Below are 21,082 nucleotides of genomic sequence, written 5' to 3'. Positions count from 1 at the left end.
GCAGCCCTAGTGTGCAGAGTGTGCACAGAATGGTGAAAACTCCAGCCATGAATCATCTGGACCTCATGGCGCTGAGCTCCCAGTTGAGCTGACCTTCAAACACATGCACGCACTCATACACGCACATAGTGTGCTCTCACTTTACCTCAAGTGACACTGCACTTCACAATCAGAGAGGCTACATGTTATAGGTGAATTTAACATGACCTTCAAGGTCTATTTGACTTCCCCTCCTTAGCCTTGTTTTACTCGAGCCTGTTTCCAGCTGACGTGTGGACGTGTGCAGATGGAACTGTACCTGGTAGTTCCTGAGCTCAGCGATTTTCTCATGCTGTACGGCGGAGTCGTTCCAGATGAGGTTAGCTGTTTCGTCCTCGTCTCGGGTTTTATGGAAGGAAATCTCCCCGATAGCAATACGAACTGCAAGAAAAAACCTCACGTCAACCAAAATCATGTTATGTTAACATAGGTTCATTTTCCCTGCCTGTCAAAAGTTTCGGGACAACTAATTTTTCAAAATGTTTTTAATAAATGAGCATGTTTTCTTTGTAAGTTGGCAATAACTAAACATTTTATTCAGCTTTTTTCTGCAGTCCCCCCAGTGGCCATTCTGTCAGCTGATCAGAAGTTGACTCAAACATTTTGAATTTATATCAGATAAAATTTTCCTCTGTAACTTTGTTGACTCTGTTATTAACTAGGACACTGTTGGCTCTCTGTGTCTGAAATGTGACTCTGTATTGAGCTGCTAACGAGCAATGATGGGTAAAGGGGAGCGATGAGACTTCCTGCTGTGGAAAATCTTACACCTCTCCACAAAAAGGCCATGCTGAGATACAACGGACACCACACCTACAGTTTTTTCTTTTCTATTGTTCAAAAACAAAGACAAAGGTTTGCTTCTGGTTTTGCAAATCATACATATTTCCATCTGAATGTATTCAATCAACATTACTGAAGGAAAAAAAATGCATAGTTTAATCGAGGGCCTTCCAAAGCAGTCAGAAATTGCATTTTACATCGACTGTAAAAATGGGTTAAAATGACAGCTGAATTAGACAGCTGATTACATCTTGCCATGTTTCTTTGCAAAAACTGAAAAACTAAACAAACAACTGACAAAAATGGGTAACACCTTACTGAAGTGCAACATTCATAAGGCTACACAACATCCACAGAAGCCTTTAAAGACAACTTTATCAATATGTAATACGGTTTATTCCTACAAGCATCATGTGCTGAGGTGAAATGATATCAAAATTTACAAAAGCAGCCTTTATGACAACTGAAACTTGTTGGAATAAGCCTTTATAAATGTTTGTTTGTTTACATCAGTGGTCACGAAAGACTTATCTAAGCGTCACGTAGCCTTACAACTGCTGCTACTCAGTAAACTGTTGCCCAAACGTTATTTTGAAGAACAATAACAGTCCTCACACATTTCACAAAACCAGTGATAAATCCAGGTCAATTTCTGCCCATTAACAAGTTCTCCATACCACATATTGCTACCAAGTTTCAAGGGTGAAGGTTAGAACATGCTTCTTCTGAGATACATGGATCGTCACTGCATCTTTACCAGATGCTGCTAACGCAACATCATTGAACAGTTCAACACGTTTGGAGGAGAATGCTAACTGCGAATTCTGTTATGTCAGCTAACAGTTTAGTTTCACAAGAGAAGATGCTACAGTAGTGTACTTTGTATACGATTCTAAAGATGAAATTTTTGTGTTTGAGTTTTCAGTTTTCACAAGAGAAACACTTTTTGGGAATGTGTTTTTGTATATGATTCAGAAATAAAAGAGTTGTTGGGCGTTCACGCTTGTACCGCTGCAATGTACTGTTTAAATGCTGCATGTCTGAATGACCTAAAACTTGAACATTACCAGCAAAAGTATCCCAATAATGTCCTGGAATTGAGTCTACCACTCAGTCTTTTGTCAGGTATATACACTGATCAGGCATAACATTATGGCACCTGCTTGTTTCTATGCTCACTGTCCATTTTATCAGCTCCACTTACTATATAGGTGCACTTTATAGTTCTACAATTACAGACTGTAGTCCATCGGTTTCTCTGCATACTTTGTTAGCCCCCTTTTACCCTGTTCTTCAGTGGTCAGGACACCCATGGACCCTCATAGAGCAGGTACTATTTGGGTGGTGGATCATTCTCAGCGCTGCAGTAACACTAAGTGTTGCGCTGGTACGAGTGGATCAGACACAGCAGTGCTGCTAGAATTTTTAAACACTGTGTCCACTCACTGTCCACTCTATTAGACACTCCTACCTTGTTGGTCCACCTTGTAGATGTAAAGTCAGAGACAATAGCTCATCTGCTGCTGCACAGTTTGTATTGGTCATCCTCTAGTCCTTCATCAGTGGTCACAGGACGCTGCCCACAGGACGCTGTTGGTTGGAAATTTTTGGTTGGTGGACTACTCTCAGTCCAGGAGTGACACTGAGGTGTTTAAAAACTCCAGCAGCACTGCTGTGTCTGATCCACTCAGACCAGCGCAACACACACAAACACACCAACACCACATCAGTGTTACTGCAGTGCTGAGAATGATCCACCAACCAAATAGTACCTGCTCTGTGAGGGTCCATGGGGGTCCTGACCACTGAAGAACAGGGGCTAACAAAGTATGCAGAGAAACAGATGGACTACAGTCTGTAATTACTATATAGTGCACCTATATAGTAAGTGGAGCTGATGAAATGAACAATGAGCGTAGAAACAAGGAGGTGGTCATAATGTTATGCCTGATCTGTGTACATACTGTTGTGGAATCTGCATATATCTGACTGCTTTTGGACTGAAGTGTAATCAGAAACATTTCCATATGTAAATACTAAAAACAATAACATGTTTCAGCAATTCCATCATGTACATGGATGACCCTCCATTATACGTGCAAGCAGTGTGACTGTAGCTGCGAGAGCATTAGTTCTTGTGGATGAAATGTTCAAAAACTGTATTTACCACCAAAGCACCAGGTGCCATGTAGCCTGCAGAAATGCCTTTTTCAAAGAGATAAATGAATGGCCTATAATGTATTCAAATCCCGATGGTAGCTGAAAGCCTGAGATAGGTGGCGTACAAATTTGGACATTAATCCAATGACTATTCATTATTAAGCCACTAATGAAAAATTCATATGCCCTAACGAAACAGGGTATTAGTTATTTCTCCAGTCCTCCACAACCTTAAAGATGCTACAGCTAATGTTGTGTAATCACACCTTTGCCTCAAAAAAATTATTCCTTGCTTCAACCTCAATTGTTCATGGCAGTTAAAGTGCTATTTCGAACCGATGTTTGGCTCAATTAGCCAATTAGCCCAGGAATGTTAGTGCTAAAACCTGTTTTGGTTGTAATGTGATCTCTGCTGCTGCAATATAAACCTCATTCAGCTGATAAACCTCATTGTGTCATTACCACTTAGACTAAAACACTTTAAAGTCCAATTAGCGCTATGTCGAGGGACATGACAGTGCTGATGGGTAAATCTTTGTTTGTTTATGTGCCGATGTGCTTAAGGAAACAGCCGCAGCGAGTCCTGTGAAAAGGGCATGAACATGACATGCAAATAACTAACTACTATGGTGGTAGAAAAAAAATGCTTTCACACCTTAAAGCAGGCACAATGTCTGCTAAATCTTACAGTGGTGTAATTATACTCACTGCGGCTACACAGAAACAGTCTATGCTTGCTATGCAACCAAGAACAATGGCAAATACCATTGCACTGCACTTCAGTGAGGACGTAAATGCTTGAGCGTGTCTCGTCTAACGCTTGAAATATTTGTATGAACCTAATGGGAACTGACTTCGCGGACATCACTTTCCAAATGTGCATCGCTCGGGTTCATATTTCACGTTTGGATTCTCACAACCCACATCCCACATTTAACAGATTTATCCTGCATTACTCCCTGTTTTATTTTTCCTCAATACTTTTTTATTATTCCCTACTTTCACTACTTTAAGGCGTTTTTTAATTTGCCATGCTGGAGTCAGCAGTATGATGTAAGAACTGAGGTAAACAAGGTCCACACTCATGAGAATGTGTGGAAAATAAACAGTGATATGATTCAGAAAATACAGTTTAGTGTATCCAAATCTTTATTTTATTTGTAAAGTATTGTTGTATGTTCAATATGGTATATGTGACATTGTCTATGTGAAGAGTAAAGGCTGAACAATTATTCAATACAATTTGATAAATTCTAAACTAAACTAAAATATTCAGAAAAGAAAATACAATGCAAATTCCTGGGACATCTACTTGTTTTTATCCGTTTAATGGGGAGCAGTGAAAATATACAATTCGAAATGAGATTTGACAATGAAAATAATTGATAGTTGCAGCATTAAAATAAAGTTTAAGGCCTAAACAGGCGAAGCTAACATCCTACTACATAAGCACTACAAAGCGTGTAAACAGTATAGAAAGTTTATCAAGACTAAAAAAAACATTTGGAATGTTGTTCAAAAGCACTGTTTGTTAAGTAAATTAGTTAAAGAGGGATTTAAACGTACTTCAGGACAGCTTTTTATTTCATTTTATCATAATAAATTATTTTGTCCTTTATTTTATTTGTTGGTGATCTAATGATGGCCTATTGTCTCTACACTGTACACCTATCCTGATGATGTTGTGCAACATTTGGACACCAATTTTTGGTGCACAATTACAGTTTATTTGCTAAATTGAACTTACTGTAAAGAAATAAACTCAGTAAACAAATGGGACCTAAAAATGCAGAAATATGCAATATTTAATTCTGTTCTCCGTAGAGGACGTGTTGACTTACTTTAAAAACTTACTTTAAAAAACCAACAGTGAGACTGTGTGTCATACAGAAACCACATAAACAAGTCTGTTTGAGATTACTCAACAGTTCAATGTGATTTTTGGCAAAAGTGTGATTTAGACCTTCAGTTTGCACAACATTAGGTGGTGGGGTATAAACTTCCATTACTTGTAGCCACATTGTTGGCTCCAGTGCAAAACTAAAGAAACTTCTCACACCAAACATGACTTGGCTGATGGACTACATTTGAAGCAAATTTGTTTTAAAACACATGATGAGGACAATCAGTGGAAAATCAGTGTAAGTGTTTTTACTAAAAATAAACTGCAGAAAGGCTGAAAGGTTGGCTTGGCTTTCGTACCAATCTCATATTTGGTTCCTGCCACATTGGCGGTGATGACGCCTTTCTTCTTCTTGGTGCGCACCTTCCTCTTCACGCCGTTCTGATTGGACAGCGCAGACGGCACATTCACGGGGGACGTCCTTTGATCTTCTGTGGAAAATCCAGTCATGATATTAGTAACAGAATAGGGGCAAAGAGGTGAGTTCACAATTCACAGCCTGCTGCTGGCATCACATCTGGAACCAATGTGAATGCAAATGACAGAAGAGAGAAAAACAGAAGGCTCCTTTCTGCTGAAGATGACCTTCTCTTATCATTCAGCCTGCGTATGAATTGTCAGGGCTTTGCACTGGTTTAGCCTCCCCTCTTCTCTCTTTGGCTGCTGTGAACTAATGATCCATGTCAGACCTGGAGGAGAGCGTCACTCTTGGCAATATGACAATATGTCGTTATTGTGATAAATTACATCACAGTACACTTTTCTGAGTACAGTATATAATACAGTGTATAATTCTGAAACACGGTATATAATTAGTATATAGTTCTGGAGCACTTTATAAAATCAGTATATAATTCTGGAGCACTGTATAAAATCAGTATATAATTCTGGAGCACTGTAAATAATTGGTATATAATTCTGGAGCGCTGTACATAATCAATATATAATTCTGGAACACTGTATATAATCAGTATATAATTCTGGAACACTGTATAAAATCAGTATATAATTCTGGAGCACTGTAAATAATTGGTATATAATTCTGGAGCGCTGTACATAATCAATATATAATTCTGGAACACTGTATATAATCAGTATATAATTCTGGAACACTGTATATAATCACTATGTAATTCAGTAGCACCGTATATAATCAGTATATACTTCTGGAACACTGTATATAATCAGTATGTAATTCTGGAACACTGTATATAATCACTATGTAATTCAGTAGCACTGTATATAATCAGTATGTAATTCTGGAGCACTGCATATAATCAATATATAATTCTGGAACACTATATAATCAGTATATAATTCTGGAACACTGTATATAATCAGTATGTAATTCTGGAACACTGTACATAATAGGTATGTAATTCAGTAGCACTGTATATGATCAGTATGTAATTCTGGAGCACCATATATAATAACTACATGATTCTAGAGCACAGATCAACTGCATGTATATAAAAAAGACAGATTTACACCAATTATAAAAAGACAACCAGTAAATATTAACTGCATATTAAACATTATAGTAACAAGTAGCTGACTGGATGTCAGTTCATTATGTCATAACTATTTTACTCAGTTACTCTGTTTACTTTTTACTCTATTTCTTTTAAATTGTTTATTTTGCAAACATATTAAATTAAAAAAGAAATCAATCATAAATTACAGTCATAGGTTTTTATAACCTTTTTTAAATGTGTTTTGCTCATGTAATTTGTCTGTTCCAATCTGCAAACTTTAGCAGAACTGAATACAATGTTATACAACACTGAGCAAAAGTTATAGGCACCTGAGAAAATGATGTTTAAAAAGCTATTTATGTGAACAGTAAGCATTTCTGCTCCAACAAACATTTAAAATAACAACAACAACAACAACAATAATAATAATAACAATAATATAATAAATGAAAATAATAATAATTAGTAAAAAATAAACAGCATTCATATATACCAATATGTAACTTTGATTTTATGTATGTTAATATATTCATTTAACTCTTTTCAAATCTCTCCCTACTGGCAGCCCAGTATTGTAGTAACTACCTAATCTTCATGAAATTAAATGATGTGTTCTGTAAATCACGTGTTCTGTTGATAGAATTTAACAAATTTATACAGTGCCTGGGTGTATCAAGGAAAAATCTGGAACCAAACGTGTGTTTTTCTAATTAGCTCAAACATCAACTACTTTTTCACTACAAGAGTTACTTTCTTTACATTTATGTTATAGTGTGAATAACGTAAATATTACAAAGAGTTTTCACAAGTAAAACCACAGTTATTGTTCAGATAAACGTGTGTAGCCTCTTTTTGCAGGCTCCCTAGTGGCCATTCCACCAGTAAAAATGCATAGTTCAACTGAGGGACCTCCTCTAAAACAGGCTTAAAAGGCTTGAAAAGGTGTTTCAATTTGCTTAAGCGCTTAAGCCTTTCTATGCATGCGATTGTAGACTCTCCCTGCCTCTTTTTCTCTCTTTTTATTTTGTTTACTTTCATTTTTAATTATTTATTACTTTTGCTTTACCATTTTTTAAATGTCTGTTCTTTGTTATTGTTGGTATCCACCTGTGCTCATGTATTTCTGTTTTATAGTGCAAAACACGACAAAAATACTAAAAAAAGTATCATTTTGTTAGATTTTTCCCCACACTGTCCACACTCACCTCCATCATTGGGGAGCGAGGGCATCTCAGGGGCGGGCGGGTCACAGCTCTCCTCTGCCAGGCCTCTGGGACTGGCCAGCACAGCTCTGCACAGGTCTACTTTGTCTGCCCTGTGTGTGTGGAATTTTGACCAGTGGGCCGCAGGATCATCAGGCCCTCACTGTCCGTCTTCGTCCGGCTCTCTCTCTCACTCTCTGCTGGAGGAGGGAAGGGAAGGGGGGAGGAAGAGGAAGGAGGGAAGGGGGGTCGGGGCTTCTTCTCCCAGACAGCGTAGCCACAGTGCATTTATAAGGACGGACAGATGGATGGACGAGGTGTCTGTTGAGAGTGAGAGAAAAAGAGCATCAGCGAGGAAGAGAGAGAGAGAGACAGAGAGAGAGATAACACATTGGTTGCGTTTACAGAGGCAAGTGAAACTTTGGGATGGAGGGGGCAAGTGCAATGGCCAGACTGGTGTTTGATGCGCTGCTCGAGCTGTTCTGAAACATATCAGTCAACCTGACACGGGCGGTCTCGCCTGGCTGATCGCCCTCTGACACTGACGGGTGTCGACCGGAGCTGCAGCACTTGACTGAGGATTTCAGCAGTTGTTAAGAGCAGATGACAACTTTCTGTCTTCCGTCTGTCAAATGAAACATTAATGCGGCCGCTCTAATGAAGAGCTTTGGTTTTGCATTTTTCAGGCTGCGCGGCTCTCTTTGTAGGACTGCAATCTGTGTCATAAATTGTGATGGTCTTGCATGACATGTTGAGAGTTTGTTTGTCTCAGTATCCTTTATCCTGATATTTGGACCTGGTTCAAAATTTAATTTGAAATATAATTATTTTAGACCATTAGTCTTCTGCATGAAATGCATTGGACAACACTGACCTCTAGTGGTACATTTCTGAAATGCTCTTCTATGTACCCTCCACATTCATGCTGAAAAAATGTTGAGTCAAATATGTACAGCAGTTACACACAAATGAAATCTGCTAAATCAACTTAAATTAAAAACGTTTATTAAGTACTTACACATAGTAATTATGTTGATGTAACATTTCATTCATTCATTTAACTTGTTTTTCAATGTATGGGATGTGTATGAAAAAACAGTCTTGTTCGAAATTAAAGACATACAAAGTTATTTACACAGCAAAGTAGGGGACGACAATATGACAATATTCTGTCTTTACCATGGTCAGTTACATCACAATCTGCTCTGAGTATATCAAGGGTATTGTCAGTACTTCTAGAACACTGAACAACTGCATGTATTATAAAAAAAAAATTACCATTTGATTGTTGATCATTTGATCATTTGATGATAATAATAACAAGTAATACATCTTTATTTATACAGCACTTTTCATTTTCAAAATCTGAAAGTACTTCATAAAGGGATACAAGTAAACCATTGAAAAGATGGACAGAGGTGTTTTTAAATTACAAAATAGCAGCACAATTACAGACCACAGGGAAAAATGAGCTGCAATAGTCAAGATATTAGCTTAGATTATAATAGTCTGACTGTTTAAATTACTAAACAGATTTGTTTACATTTTGTTTTTCTTTAGAATTAAAAAATTGCCCCATGCGCTATTTTCATCATTAGTCTGGAGCCCTGTGCTAGTCTAAACAACATGCTTTTAATCTGGATTTTAAAAGACCTCTTAAGACCAAAACTCCCTGGAATGAGCAAAGTGGTCTGGATGGGCTTCCGCATAACCATCAAGCAACAGAAAAGCAGAAAGAAAGCTAACTGATAGGACTTTTACACCAAGACAAACATTCGTCATGAAACAGAAACAGTGTTGTGTGTTCCTGCAGTTTTGTAAACGCAGAATTACAAAACTGTTAGTGATACTTTATTGTTTTTTTTAGATTCGATTTTTTGCACAAATAAAGTACAAATGTGGTATTAAGTTTTTTGAATGTCCTCACAGCAATATGCAATAAGCAGAAGTGGCTGAAATTGGGGTGCTGGCCAATGCTGAGGGGGCATGATGTTAACTAGCTAAGTTAGCTTTTATTAACTTAGCTGTAGACAGTTAGCTTGACAGATTAAACAGGACTGTACAGTGCTCACAATTACAAATACAACATTCCACGTACAGATAAACATGAATGTATTGTATCATTAAAGGCGAGAAGAATTTTCCTGCTCAGGATCTAACAATGCACAGACTAACTCTAGTGTTAGAGTTAGCTTATTGTTAGCTTTAGCATCAGCCCTTGTGAAGGGTCATGCAATTTTAGCTAACAATTAACTGTCATGTAAATAATTGCGAATGCCAATTGAATGGTGTTTTCTTGATCATTCTATGCATCTATTAAAGTGCAAGCCCAAAGTGGCCAACTTGCCTTATTAGCCATTGTGCTTTCTAGCTACGTTTACTGTGTAGCTAATACTGGCACTGTCAAATTGGCATTCACACAAATGTCTCAGTCACACAGAATCTTAAGTATTCAGGCAAAGTCTATATAATTCTTCTTGAGAGTGAAAATAAAAGCAAAAAAACTGTCATTTTGCTAGCATGCATGCTAAAAACATAGCTAACAAATAACTATTAGTCAGCACTGCCTTCTAAACATGTCAGAGCTTCAAGCTGAAAACAATAACTGCCGTCATCTCAAATAATTGCAATTAGGTTATTACAAAATAACTGTGACGGGCCTAGTGAAGGGTTTTATTCTGTTGCTCAAACTTTTCCAGAATCTATTTTGCTCTAAATTGCCCCACTTACATATTTTGTTAATTCTCAGAAATGTATGCCTTTAGTAAAGCCAGCTTATTTTTACATTATAAAACATTGTTAAAAGTTTCTCTTCTGTGTTTTCCAATCTGTCTTCAAACCTAAGAAAACCTAAAATGCCATGGAACCTATCACGTATTGTGAAAAAGTATCATGATGTTACATTTTTGCCATATTGCTCACCCTTACTGTGAAGTGCCTTAAAGCTGAACAGCCTAAAAAGTTGTACACTTTAACACTTCCTCCACTTCTCCCTTTCTCTAACACAATAATCAGGTCATGCATTATTGCTTTTATCCTCGTAGCAAATACATCACCAGGTTGATAATCGGTCTATATAATTACACAGTGAATGCTTTTTGAAATTTCAATCTAGATCCATGCGTCACTGAACAGGGAGAAACCAGAGAGGAGGTCGCAGGAGGCCTGAGGAGCTGCTGCTTGAGCTCAGCAGTCCCCAAGGTGGTGTACTGTTCAACAAGCCGAACGCACCGCCGTCTACAGCTTAATCCATTCACTCTGCCATGCCATTAACTCTGTGTGCTCCTGCTATCTATTAAGCACTCTCTCTTCCCCTCCCCCACTGCCCCCTCAGCCAATCTGACTCTGCCCATTCAGCAAGAAAAGCTTTCAAATTTGGGCTATGCCATTCCCCCAGAGGGATCCAGGCCGTCTGACAGATATTCAATACTGTACTCTCTATAATGATGCACCCATGCTCAATCGATTAAAAAGAAATATGTGGCATGGCATAAAACTTGTCCCGCACACATCCAAGCAGCAAGTTCAACACAGGACCACACGTGGACTTACTTGCTACTGGGTTAGTTCTTTGTTCACTAACGTACTCTTCCTTGTTTTTACATTTGTTTAAATGACGTTTAAGCTGTTATTTTTTGGGGTGCACAATGATATTGGAATCATACTGGCATTTGCTTTAAAAATGTGTATATCAGAATCAGATACACATTTACATTTAGCCAATATTTCAAACTGATATTTGATGATGTATTTATTGTACTCTGAAAAAGCATGACATTTATGTAAAGCTGGACTACTGCCCTAAAATGTCATTATTTTATTTATTTTACTGCATTTATAACCCTTTCTGGTACTTTTCTCTGTAATGCTAATCGAGGGGAAGGTTTTATATTTTTATTAATGTTTAGGTGTTAGCATCGGTATCAGCATCAGCAGATATGTACATGAAAAATATCAGATCTGCCCATAATTCACATACTACTGCGTCCCTTATTTAGATTACAGAGTGGTGATAACTTGATAACTGATTTTACAAAACTAAATTCAAGTTTACACATTAACGCATTACTCGTACACAGTTTAATTTTCAAATCAGGATTAAATTAAAACCGGCATTTTTACCTTGTTAGCTGATCGTAAGTACAGACCATCACATTATATTACTTAAACCAAGACAACTGTCTTGTTTTCCTGTAATCTTGGCAAAACAATCACTCAATCAATCAAGCAATCAGGCAGTGAATAAATAACGGTGATGCTAGATGGTGAACAGCCATTCAGCTTAATATAAGGTTTCTGAGCCACTGTGCTTGCCAGTAAAATGTGGCCAGAAAGTTAAACAAAACAAGCTTAAAAGGATCTTCAAATGAAATGATGTTTCTCTACAAACTAAGAGAAGAGTTGTTCAGGCTGTGGTCCTTTCTGTGGTTCTTTATAGACAAGAAAAAAAGTTGGACAGAAAAAACTGATGACTGTGAACTGTGAACTGTTGTTGGCAAAGACTTTGGAGAGTACCTTGGATGGCAAAGAAAACAAATAATTGGCTATTCATATTTATAGCCCATTTAACAAAGTAACTGAGAAACAAAGTTGCTTGACATCAAAGATCTCTCCGCAGTCTCGCTCCATGTTTCTCAGAAGTGTTTTTATGGATGTTACATAAAGTTTTATTCTCTTGTACAGAGCTGATTTTTGTGAAATTTTGGGTATTTGCTTAAATTTAATTTGTTGGCAGAACGGAAGCCTGGCTATAGTGAATACTACATTTTGACATATTTTGACAGATTATGCATTAAATGTTTGATGCCCTCGAAACAGTAATATTAGTATGCAAAAAATGGCCAAAGAAATAGAAAATACTAAGTTATACCACATTAATAACATTTTTTTAACATTTTTTCTTAATGTTTGCACGACTTCTAGATGATAAACATTTCTGCATTGACTATGTCAGTCACCACAGATATCAATGTTTCCCATTTTTAGTTTTCTAAAGAGAAAATATTTTACATTGTTGTGAATGCACAAGGGCACACTGTGCCACTGTCATTCATTGTCACAGAGAAGATTTAACATTTTTTAACATATATTGTCTAATGAGTTTGGATATTTAAATATTCAAATAACCTCCCCACCCCCTCCCCCACCAGTGCTCTCCTCAGTTTTGTTTCAGACCTGTGTGAAAAACTGGACACATCTCATAGACTGCATTGAAATACCTACAACTAGGGATGCATCGATACTGATACTGGTATCAGGTATCGACCTGACACTGTGCTTATTTACTTATACTCGACCTCATAAACAAATGCACCAATGTCAACATCTGATACCACCAGATACCATGTGACATAAACTCAATGTATGCTGCCATGCGAATGAACAAGCGACTTAAGCTGGTAGTGAACAAGGGTCTGCTCTCTCAGTAACACGCTGCTGATGCCGTGAAAGTCAGACAAGTTGTTAGTCACTTTAAATATTCTGCCTATGCATATTCCTGTTAGACACACTGTGCGATTTAAGCGTGCGCAATCACATCCACTTCCCCAGTATGGTTGGACACATGTAGGCTAAGGAAACACAGGCAAAAAAGTCAACACTTGATACCACAGTCCACATTCGTCAACTTTTTTTCTGTTTGACTGAATAGAACTGCAGGTTTTAAACATTAATACCTTAACTTTTTAAAACAGGCTGTAGATAGACCATATCGTCCTACCCCTGTACCTCACCGCCTGGTTTTAGTTTCAGTGTACAGTGCGGTACAAGTTAGCAAAGCTGGTGTAGCTCAGTTTCTCAGCATGTTTGCTCAGTACTCGGAAGCGCAGTGTGTTATTTTGAATGAAACAGCTTTATTGGAAGTACTAAAAAATATATAGTCGTACTCGGTCTGAAAACAAACTCTACTGATGCATCTGTACCTACAACCAAGTCAGAATCCATCAATATCACAGCAACTAACTCACTGTTTGTCGACAAACAAGCTATTTGTGTTTACTTGTCTGTTTACTTGTCCGAGCGAGTTACACCAGGCAAACGGCTCTAGAATTTTCTCCCATACCTCAAAACCTACTAAAAAAACAAATAAAAAAACAACAACAGTTAGCAAATCAAACACAAAACATAATACTCAAACAGAAGCAACACAGTCCTGACTGGCCACATCTCTACCACAGAAAAGATAACAGATGATATAAATCAGCTGGACATACAAGCGCTATTTTCACACTATAGCTCAACTGCAGGTGTTTCTTATCGTTACTGATCTGAGAGCAGTTACAGATCAGCACAAAAGAATCACATAAGGCACTCAGTGAGTGATCCACAAAGAGTTCAGTGTGAAAGTAAGCTTCAGCACACAGTCTCTCTGACATGTTATCACACAGATCAACCCTCAGAATAAAGACAAAGCAGCACTGTCGCACTGATCTTATAACGTCACAGCATTCTAGCCTTGATGACAAACAAACGATGTGTGTGGTTGGGGGTTGTGCCTCAGCAGTGATCTCGAACCAGCTGATCCTAATTCATTTAAGAGTATTTGTCTTATCATTATTATTATCTCTTTATTAGAGATGCATGACGTTGTCAAAATCATCTTAGGTATCAACTTATATTTGTTTTTTAAAAATAATAAGACAGATGTTTAGAGTTGACTCATATTTCAAACCAATATGTGATGACATATTTATTGTATTCAGGAAGAGCAGAACGTTTAGTAGAGGCTGGATTACTAAATATCTTAATTTTATTCCTTTTACTGCATTTGTAACCCAAAAAAATGTTATATTTCCCTGTACAGGCTACAGGTCGATGTATACAACTGCATTTCTCAAAGGTTTAGGTATCAGATATCAGCATCAGCCCACAGTTCCCTTATCAGTGCATCTCTAAACACATACTCATATTATACATTTGTAATTCTGCATTAGATCTCCATTCACAATACAAGCCTGGTAATATACTAAGGTGTTGTTGAGGATACAGAGAGCATATCTAAATTAAAATGCACATGATACCACATTTTTATGTGCGCTTCCATCTACAGTATACAGTATTGCACCAAACAGCCACAAGAACACACATTAATTATACCCCTTGGGTATAATTAACTTTGAAATTATGCTTTTGTTCCCTCTCACTTTTCACATAGTTGTCATTTTTTTTTGTTATTTTGCATAAATGTTGTATGCAGCAGTGTCTGTTGTGAACTGCTGTGACAGTTTTGACTAGATGTGCTGAAGTTGGCAAGCGAGCTTAATTGCAAAGATGCTGAGATTAGTCCAAATGAAAAGGCAGCTTAATTTGTATCTCCAAAAAGAAGGATAAAGATGCTGTGAGCAATAACAGAATTACAGTCAACACCAGAGGCCCCGCTCACACTTGGCATTAACATAGTGTTCAAAAGTTTAGAATCGCTGTTTTGAATAATATAAAACCAATTTTGTTTTAGGAACATGTGTAAAACGATATTAATATGATGCTAATATTCTTGTTTTGAGATCTTGAGTTTTTGATGATGAACTATAGATGATCCCATAATAACTGAGAAAGCTGTATAACATGGAAATGCCAGGTGTAAATGGCTACATGTCTCACTGTGATCGGACATGATCGGATCACTCAAGACAAATGTTAATACCAAAAGTGAACAGGACCAGAGTGAGTGACGACCCAGTTTGTACTAGAGCAATTTGGTTACTAGCCATCTATGACAATAGCTACTGCTGGAAGAATACTATAGCAGCCGTAGTCAAGTTGAATGCAGTGTGTCATAACAATGCAATACACATTGGTCCCCTTCCCCACCTGTTAGACCAAATTTCCACCCCTAATAACACCACTGGCCATGAACGCAGGAAGGTGTTTGAAGCTGTGGGTGCTGAAATTTTAAGCAGCATATATGTGGCGTGAACAGTGACATCATGTAGAGTGATCTGCCTTCTTTCTTTTGTTTTGTTTTTGATAATTTACATTAAACAGAATGTATCACAATGTGGTGATATATATGTGTGTGTGTGTGTGTGTGTGTGTGTGTGTATGTGTGTATATATAGGCAGACAACTGGAGCTAAGTCTTCCTACCCTCACTGTGATAGCAAGACCAGTTGGGGTCTCAATGCCACTTAGGAAATTTAGTTATTTTAATTTATTATTTAGCTAATTATTAGTTTAATTTAAAAATGTGTGCTGTTGAATTAAACATGTAAAATATGCCACAGTACAAAACACTGCAATACTTGAAGACAATTTCACAAACCATGATATGGATCACAGTACTATTTGCACTGATTCACAAATGAGTCAGACAAAACGCAAAAAATGGAAAAACAGTGTGTTTTAAGAATGAAAGTGTGGTCATTAAAATGCAGTGTTGGCAAAAATACACAATTTAAGAACGAACAGGAGGAAAAATCAAGTAGTTGGTCAAAACAAATTAATAAAATAAGATAACCGCTTAATGAGTTGACATTCAAACATCTGCTTGTTCCTATGCAGTTACTAGAGGGAAGAAAAGTCAGCTGATTGCTCCCTGCTGTTTGAAGCGTAGGTTAACAATGAACTGGAGGTGAGGCGCATACTGTGCTGTCACCTCGTATCACTTGACACCTTATGAATGATCTAGATTAGTACCTGACAGGAATAAGCCAGTTTTCACAGATGTTCTCCTTAAATGAACCTCAAAGTCTGTCACCCAGAAGACATCTCTATCACACGTCCCATTAAGTGGGACCAGCACTGAACCGTGGGTTCCATAGTTTAACTGTATGTTAATCTTCACATATATACAGCTTATTCTGCTATTCTATTCAAAGTGATTGTGTGGTTGCAAAATGACAGTTTAACAAAAGTTCCAGCTTTTAGTGATTTTTAATCTATTTTAGAAAATCTCCCTGAGGAAAAAAAGAATAGCTATTCAAAATGTTTTAAATGCAACCAGCAGATGGCATAAGTCTGCCTTTTCCCTCCCCATTCACTGGCTGCCATTTACAGGCACTCTGTAATAGGTCTAAATCTGTCTTTTTATGATGCACAGTCCCATGTAAGTGTTTGACCGCCCCTGGTCAAATTACATGTTTTGCTCATTTTCTAAGTGAAAATAAGTTGACACTTCTCTACAGAGAACATACTTCTGCACACTTTTAGTGCATGATTACTTTTAATTTACTGAATTTTACGTTATAAAAAATAAAATATTAAATGTGGACTGTGCAAAAGTTATGACAAATTTTATACTTCCTGTTTTATCTTATTCCAATATGTTAAATTCAGCAAATAAATATAAACTATCCACTATAATTTGAATAAAAATACCACATTTAAGTGTTTTCTCTGTAGAGGATGTGTGAACTTATATTCACCTAGAAAATCAATGAAACATGCAATTTGACCAGGTGTGTTCAAACTTTTGCATACATGTGTATTGGTTCAGTTCAAGAAGCACTGCCAATACTCATGATATACTATATCACAATAATGGTGTCACCGTATAGGCCACCCTTACCTAATATATAATATAATATGATATTATGAGATCTGCCCTGTTATTATTCTATTTATTGCAATGCCACTGAGAATCAACAGACATCATGTACAAGCTTCAGTAGCTGACATTGAACACTGACATTGAAATCATAGACACATGGTGTCCGTGTGTCTAAATTTAACCCTGAAACATAACTCTTTGGCCACATTAAACCCTGATAGAAACTGGTGCAGAATATAGGCATAGTGGGAAACAGACAGCTGGGTATATGTTGGTATGACAGGTTAGCCTTGACCTTATATGAATGAATGTAACAAGGAATACAGTCATCCAACCTTGCTGTAAGTTTCCCACTATGCCTATATTCTGCACCAGTTTCTATCAGGGTTTAATGTGGCCAAAGAGTTATGTTTCAGGGTTAAACCCTGATAGAAACTGGTGCAGAATATAGGCATAGTGGGAAACAGACAGCTGGGTATATGTTGTTATGACAGGTTAGGCTTGACCTTATATGAATGAATGTAATAAGGAATACAGTCATCCAACCTTGCTGTAAGTTCTTATCAATATGTGCATTTGTAGAACACTTTGGAGTCAGCCATATTAAGCACTATAACTGTCAGTATTGCTTTCCAAACAATTGTTACAGTCTGCTTGAGTTACTGAGAGATAATGAACAGACTGCCCACCTTTTAAAAGAGCTTAGAAGAGACTGGGTTAAAAGAATTACAAATATAGAAAGAAATCAGTGCTAATCAAAAGAGAAAACAAAGAAACAGTCAGGACTTGCCTGTAGCGCATTTTGTGATGTTTAGGTGAAAGCTTTTCAAACAAGATCTCATTCATCTTCTGGGGAAATACTATTTGCTGTTTGTTGTCTACAAGATGCAGAATAATAGGATATGAATTACACAAGTATCTCAAATGCTATAACGCATTGTCTCTAATCCACTAACAGTTGTCAGATTAGCACCTCAGTCAATGAGTGGCTTTAGTGGAATAACCTAGTAAGAGGATTTAATGAGACAATTTCCGTGTATCTTCTAAGCTCTGCAGAGATATAGCCTTCAACAACATGAAGACCATTCTAAGAATTCATAGAAAGATAGGAATTTACCTACTTGGGGTTTCGATCTCCATTCATCTAACGACTCAGTCTTCTGCTTTTTCAATAAGTTTAACAGTTTTCTGTATAACAATGGTCAGTACACAAACATTATTTCGCTGTTGTTTCATATTATTGATTTTGGCAAGCTTTTACTTTATCATTACCATCTATCAGATAAATAAACAAGCATCAGTGACAGATCCAATGTCCTGCTCATTAATCCATGAAAGAAAATTAGGGGGATTAAAGTCGCAGTGGGATTTGTTAAGTTTTTGTATTCCTCTAACACTGAATAATTGAGATCAACCCTCAAATTAACAACTTTTATATATTTAATTTACCAATTCCAATTCTGAAATCAAACCTCAAGCGTGACTTTGTTATTTACAAATATTTTCTTTAAACAAGCTGGCAGACACATCATTTTTCCAAATGGATCATGTTCAAAGTCATTTACTTTGTTGTTATGAAATCTCTAAAGCTAAACATCACAGCATGGAAAGACTCAGCATGGTAACAGGGTTTCGTATAACCTGTAATTAACATAACCTTATTCTTATACATTAACGCTTAGGTTGTGAGCTACAATTAACTCACTGTAACAGTTATGGACATACCATAGCATTAAGTCTTGAATATTTTACTAATTTCACTGGACTTCAAAACTACACTACTGCAGACATGTACAAGCAAAATATTCGGTATTGGAATCAGGCCACAATTCTCATTCTGGTCCCTACATCCCTATTTACTTTCATACAAAATCCAGTTTTAACACTGAGTAAAACATTAAGTCAAGCAAACCTAAACCAGGCAGTGCTAGGTGCACTGAGCTGTTTTCCTGCGCACCATCAGTGTCCATTGTTGGCGAGTCTAACATGGCCTTGGGCTTTTCCTATTAAAGGAGAATTCCACCATTTCTTCAAAATTTCTGAATAATTCAGTCCTTGAGATGTAAATAGAGTCATTCAGAGTGGTTTGATGTAAAACAGTTTACTGCAGAGAAACTTACTGACTCAGATTTCTTTATAGTGGTGGTGATAGGAACCAGGGGTCACCATAACTACAACACAAATATAACCCTTTTATTTTCTATCCAAAACCAGTAGTGAACACACATGTCTTCTGAGTTTTATATGTAATGTTGATGACGGTAAAATAGGCATAAATCTGAATAAATAAGTTTGCTTTGGGCACTATTTCACCTAAACCATGAATGAATGAAAATTCATTTGCAGCCAAAACTTCGTTACAAAACTCTCGCAAAACAATGTGTCAGACATCAGGCAACATCTCCATAACCAATTTCTTGTAATAACTTTTTAAAACTCTTCAGATGTCTGGTTCCTATGACCACCACTGTGAACAATTCTGACACTATAAAGTTTCTCTATAATGGAGCATTTCACATCAAACCACTCTGAATGACTTTGTTTACATCTCAACCATTTAATTATCCAGAATTTTTGAGAAATCGAGTTCCCCTTTAAAGGGAGACCAGGGTTATCCCTCAGCACCCAATGAGCATCCCTGCAGCAGCTGCAGGCCTACATATGGGTTTACTTCAGGTCCTCGGTGATAAAAACAGGCCGCAAGCATATGGATGCACAGATTCCACCGTTAACGGCCTGTTCTTCATATACTGAACACGGCCGACCGTTAGGTTATTCACACTGTAATCAAGTGCAATAATAATGAAATGTCCTATTCTTAATGTTGCTTACGTAGGTCATTAAAACTGCACCTTACAGCTCATCGAGACCATCATTCAGCTCAGAAACGCTTCATGTGTATGTCTATGGCCCAGATTCACACTGCGGAGATGCAAAGTCAAACAGGCAAAGCCGCACAGGCAAACGCTGAGTCTGTAAAGCTGCGAATTCACAAGTAAATATGATTAGTGTCCTTTCTGGCGAGGGACGATGTGATGTAGCCTTAAAAGCTGCCTATATGTTTGCTAACATTAGCTCTTTGCTTACTGTTTGCGCTCAGCATCTTTCGCTCCTCTCATTTCTCACTTCATCTATCCCACAATGCAGTGTGAAAGAGGCTGGTGGGCGATTTAATGCTGAGCACTTCAGCTTACATCTTTGGTCATGTGTACGCACCAAAATAATATATTTTAAATAAAGAAAACACTGTGCAAGTGTTCTTATCCATTCATTAACGCACAGTCATCCCGCTAGCGACCTAGCAAGTTAGCTCGCTAGCAAGTGCAAGAATGAGAATCAGCAGTGATAAACGAAGCTAACGTCGGGGGCTGTTAACGTTACCTGAACACTTGCTCCAGTCTCTCTCTCTCTCTGCGGCCTTCTCTGGTTTTCTTTCTTTCTTTCTCTTTGATTCACTGAATAGGCTCTTTTTTCTGAGAGAGTTGGCTTTTATTTGCCTTCAGTTGACAATATTACAGCCACAGTAGTGTAAATGAACCTGTCCAGTGCCGTGTAGTCAACACAAGTGTATACAGTGAGGGGGTTAAAGCGTCGATGGACTGAACCATTACTAAAATAGGGGGATCTGTATGTTAGTACGCGCCGGTCAGTCATGTACAGAAAATTTCCTCCATAAAAATGTTCAAAGGTCCAGTTTCGCTTTGAGCATTGGAATGTCGTCGTAGCGCTATGCAAAGCGCCTATATTTCGTACTCCCTCTTTTCCAATACAACACCATCAAATAGTTACATACTGCCTTCCTTATAGTCAGTGGTAGCTTCCAGAACAAAGTCTTAGCAACATAGACAAACTGATGTTACTAACCGGGCCTGTGTTACAGTAATAAGCAGAGTTTAAATAGACTGAGACGCAAACATAAATATTTAATGTCAATAGCAAATTGTTTTGTTTTAGTTACATTACTTTTATTTTTTTTATTTTTTATTTTTTTGGAGAGAGGGTATGAATGAATGAATGAATGAATGGAAGCATGA

The 21,082-nt window shown here is 37.4% G+C and overlaps 1 protein-coding gene across 1 annotated transcript in view; it reads right to left on the bottom strand.

The window, feature by feature from the left end:
• Positions 1-20,810, bottom strand: part of ttll7 (tubulin tyrosine ligase-like family, member 7) — a 103,445-nt gene extending 82,635 nt beyond the window's left edge. Inside the window, exons 1-4 of the mRNA XM_036586999.1 lie at positions 20,430-20,810; positions 7,566-7,883; positions 5,185-5,316; positions 299-420 (exon numbers count right to left, since the gene is read on the bottom strand). Of these exons, the coding sequence (XP_036442892.1) occupies positions 299-420; positions 5,185-5,316; positions 7,566-7,590 (279 nt within the window). The 5' untranslated portion in view covers positions 7,591-7,883; positions 20,430-20,810. The remainder of the gene's footprint in view (positions 1-298; positions 421-5,184; positions 5,317-7,565; positions 7,884-20,429) is intronic.
• Positions 20,811-21,082: the final 272 nt, after the last annotated feature.

This window comes from Colossoma macropomum, unplaced genomic scaffold, assembly GCF_904425465.1.
Source record: "Colossoma macropomum unplaced genomic scaffold, Colossoma_macropomum, whole genome shotgun sequence".
In the NCBI taxonomy this organism is placed as follows: Eukaryota; Metazoa; Chordata; class Actinopteri; order Characiformes; family Serrasalmidae; genus Colossoma; species Colossoma macropomum.
The sequence above is the reverse complement of the archived record's forward strand: the minus strand, read 5'-3'. Positions and strand labels throughout refer to the sequence as shown.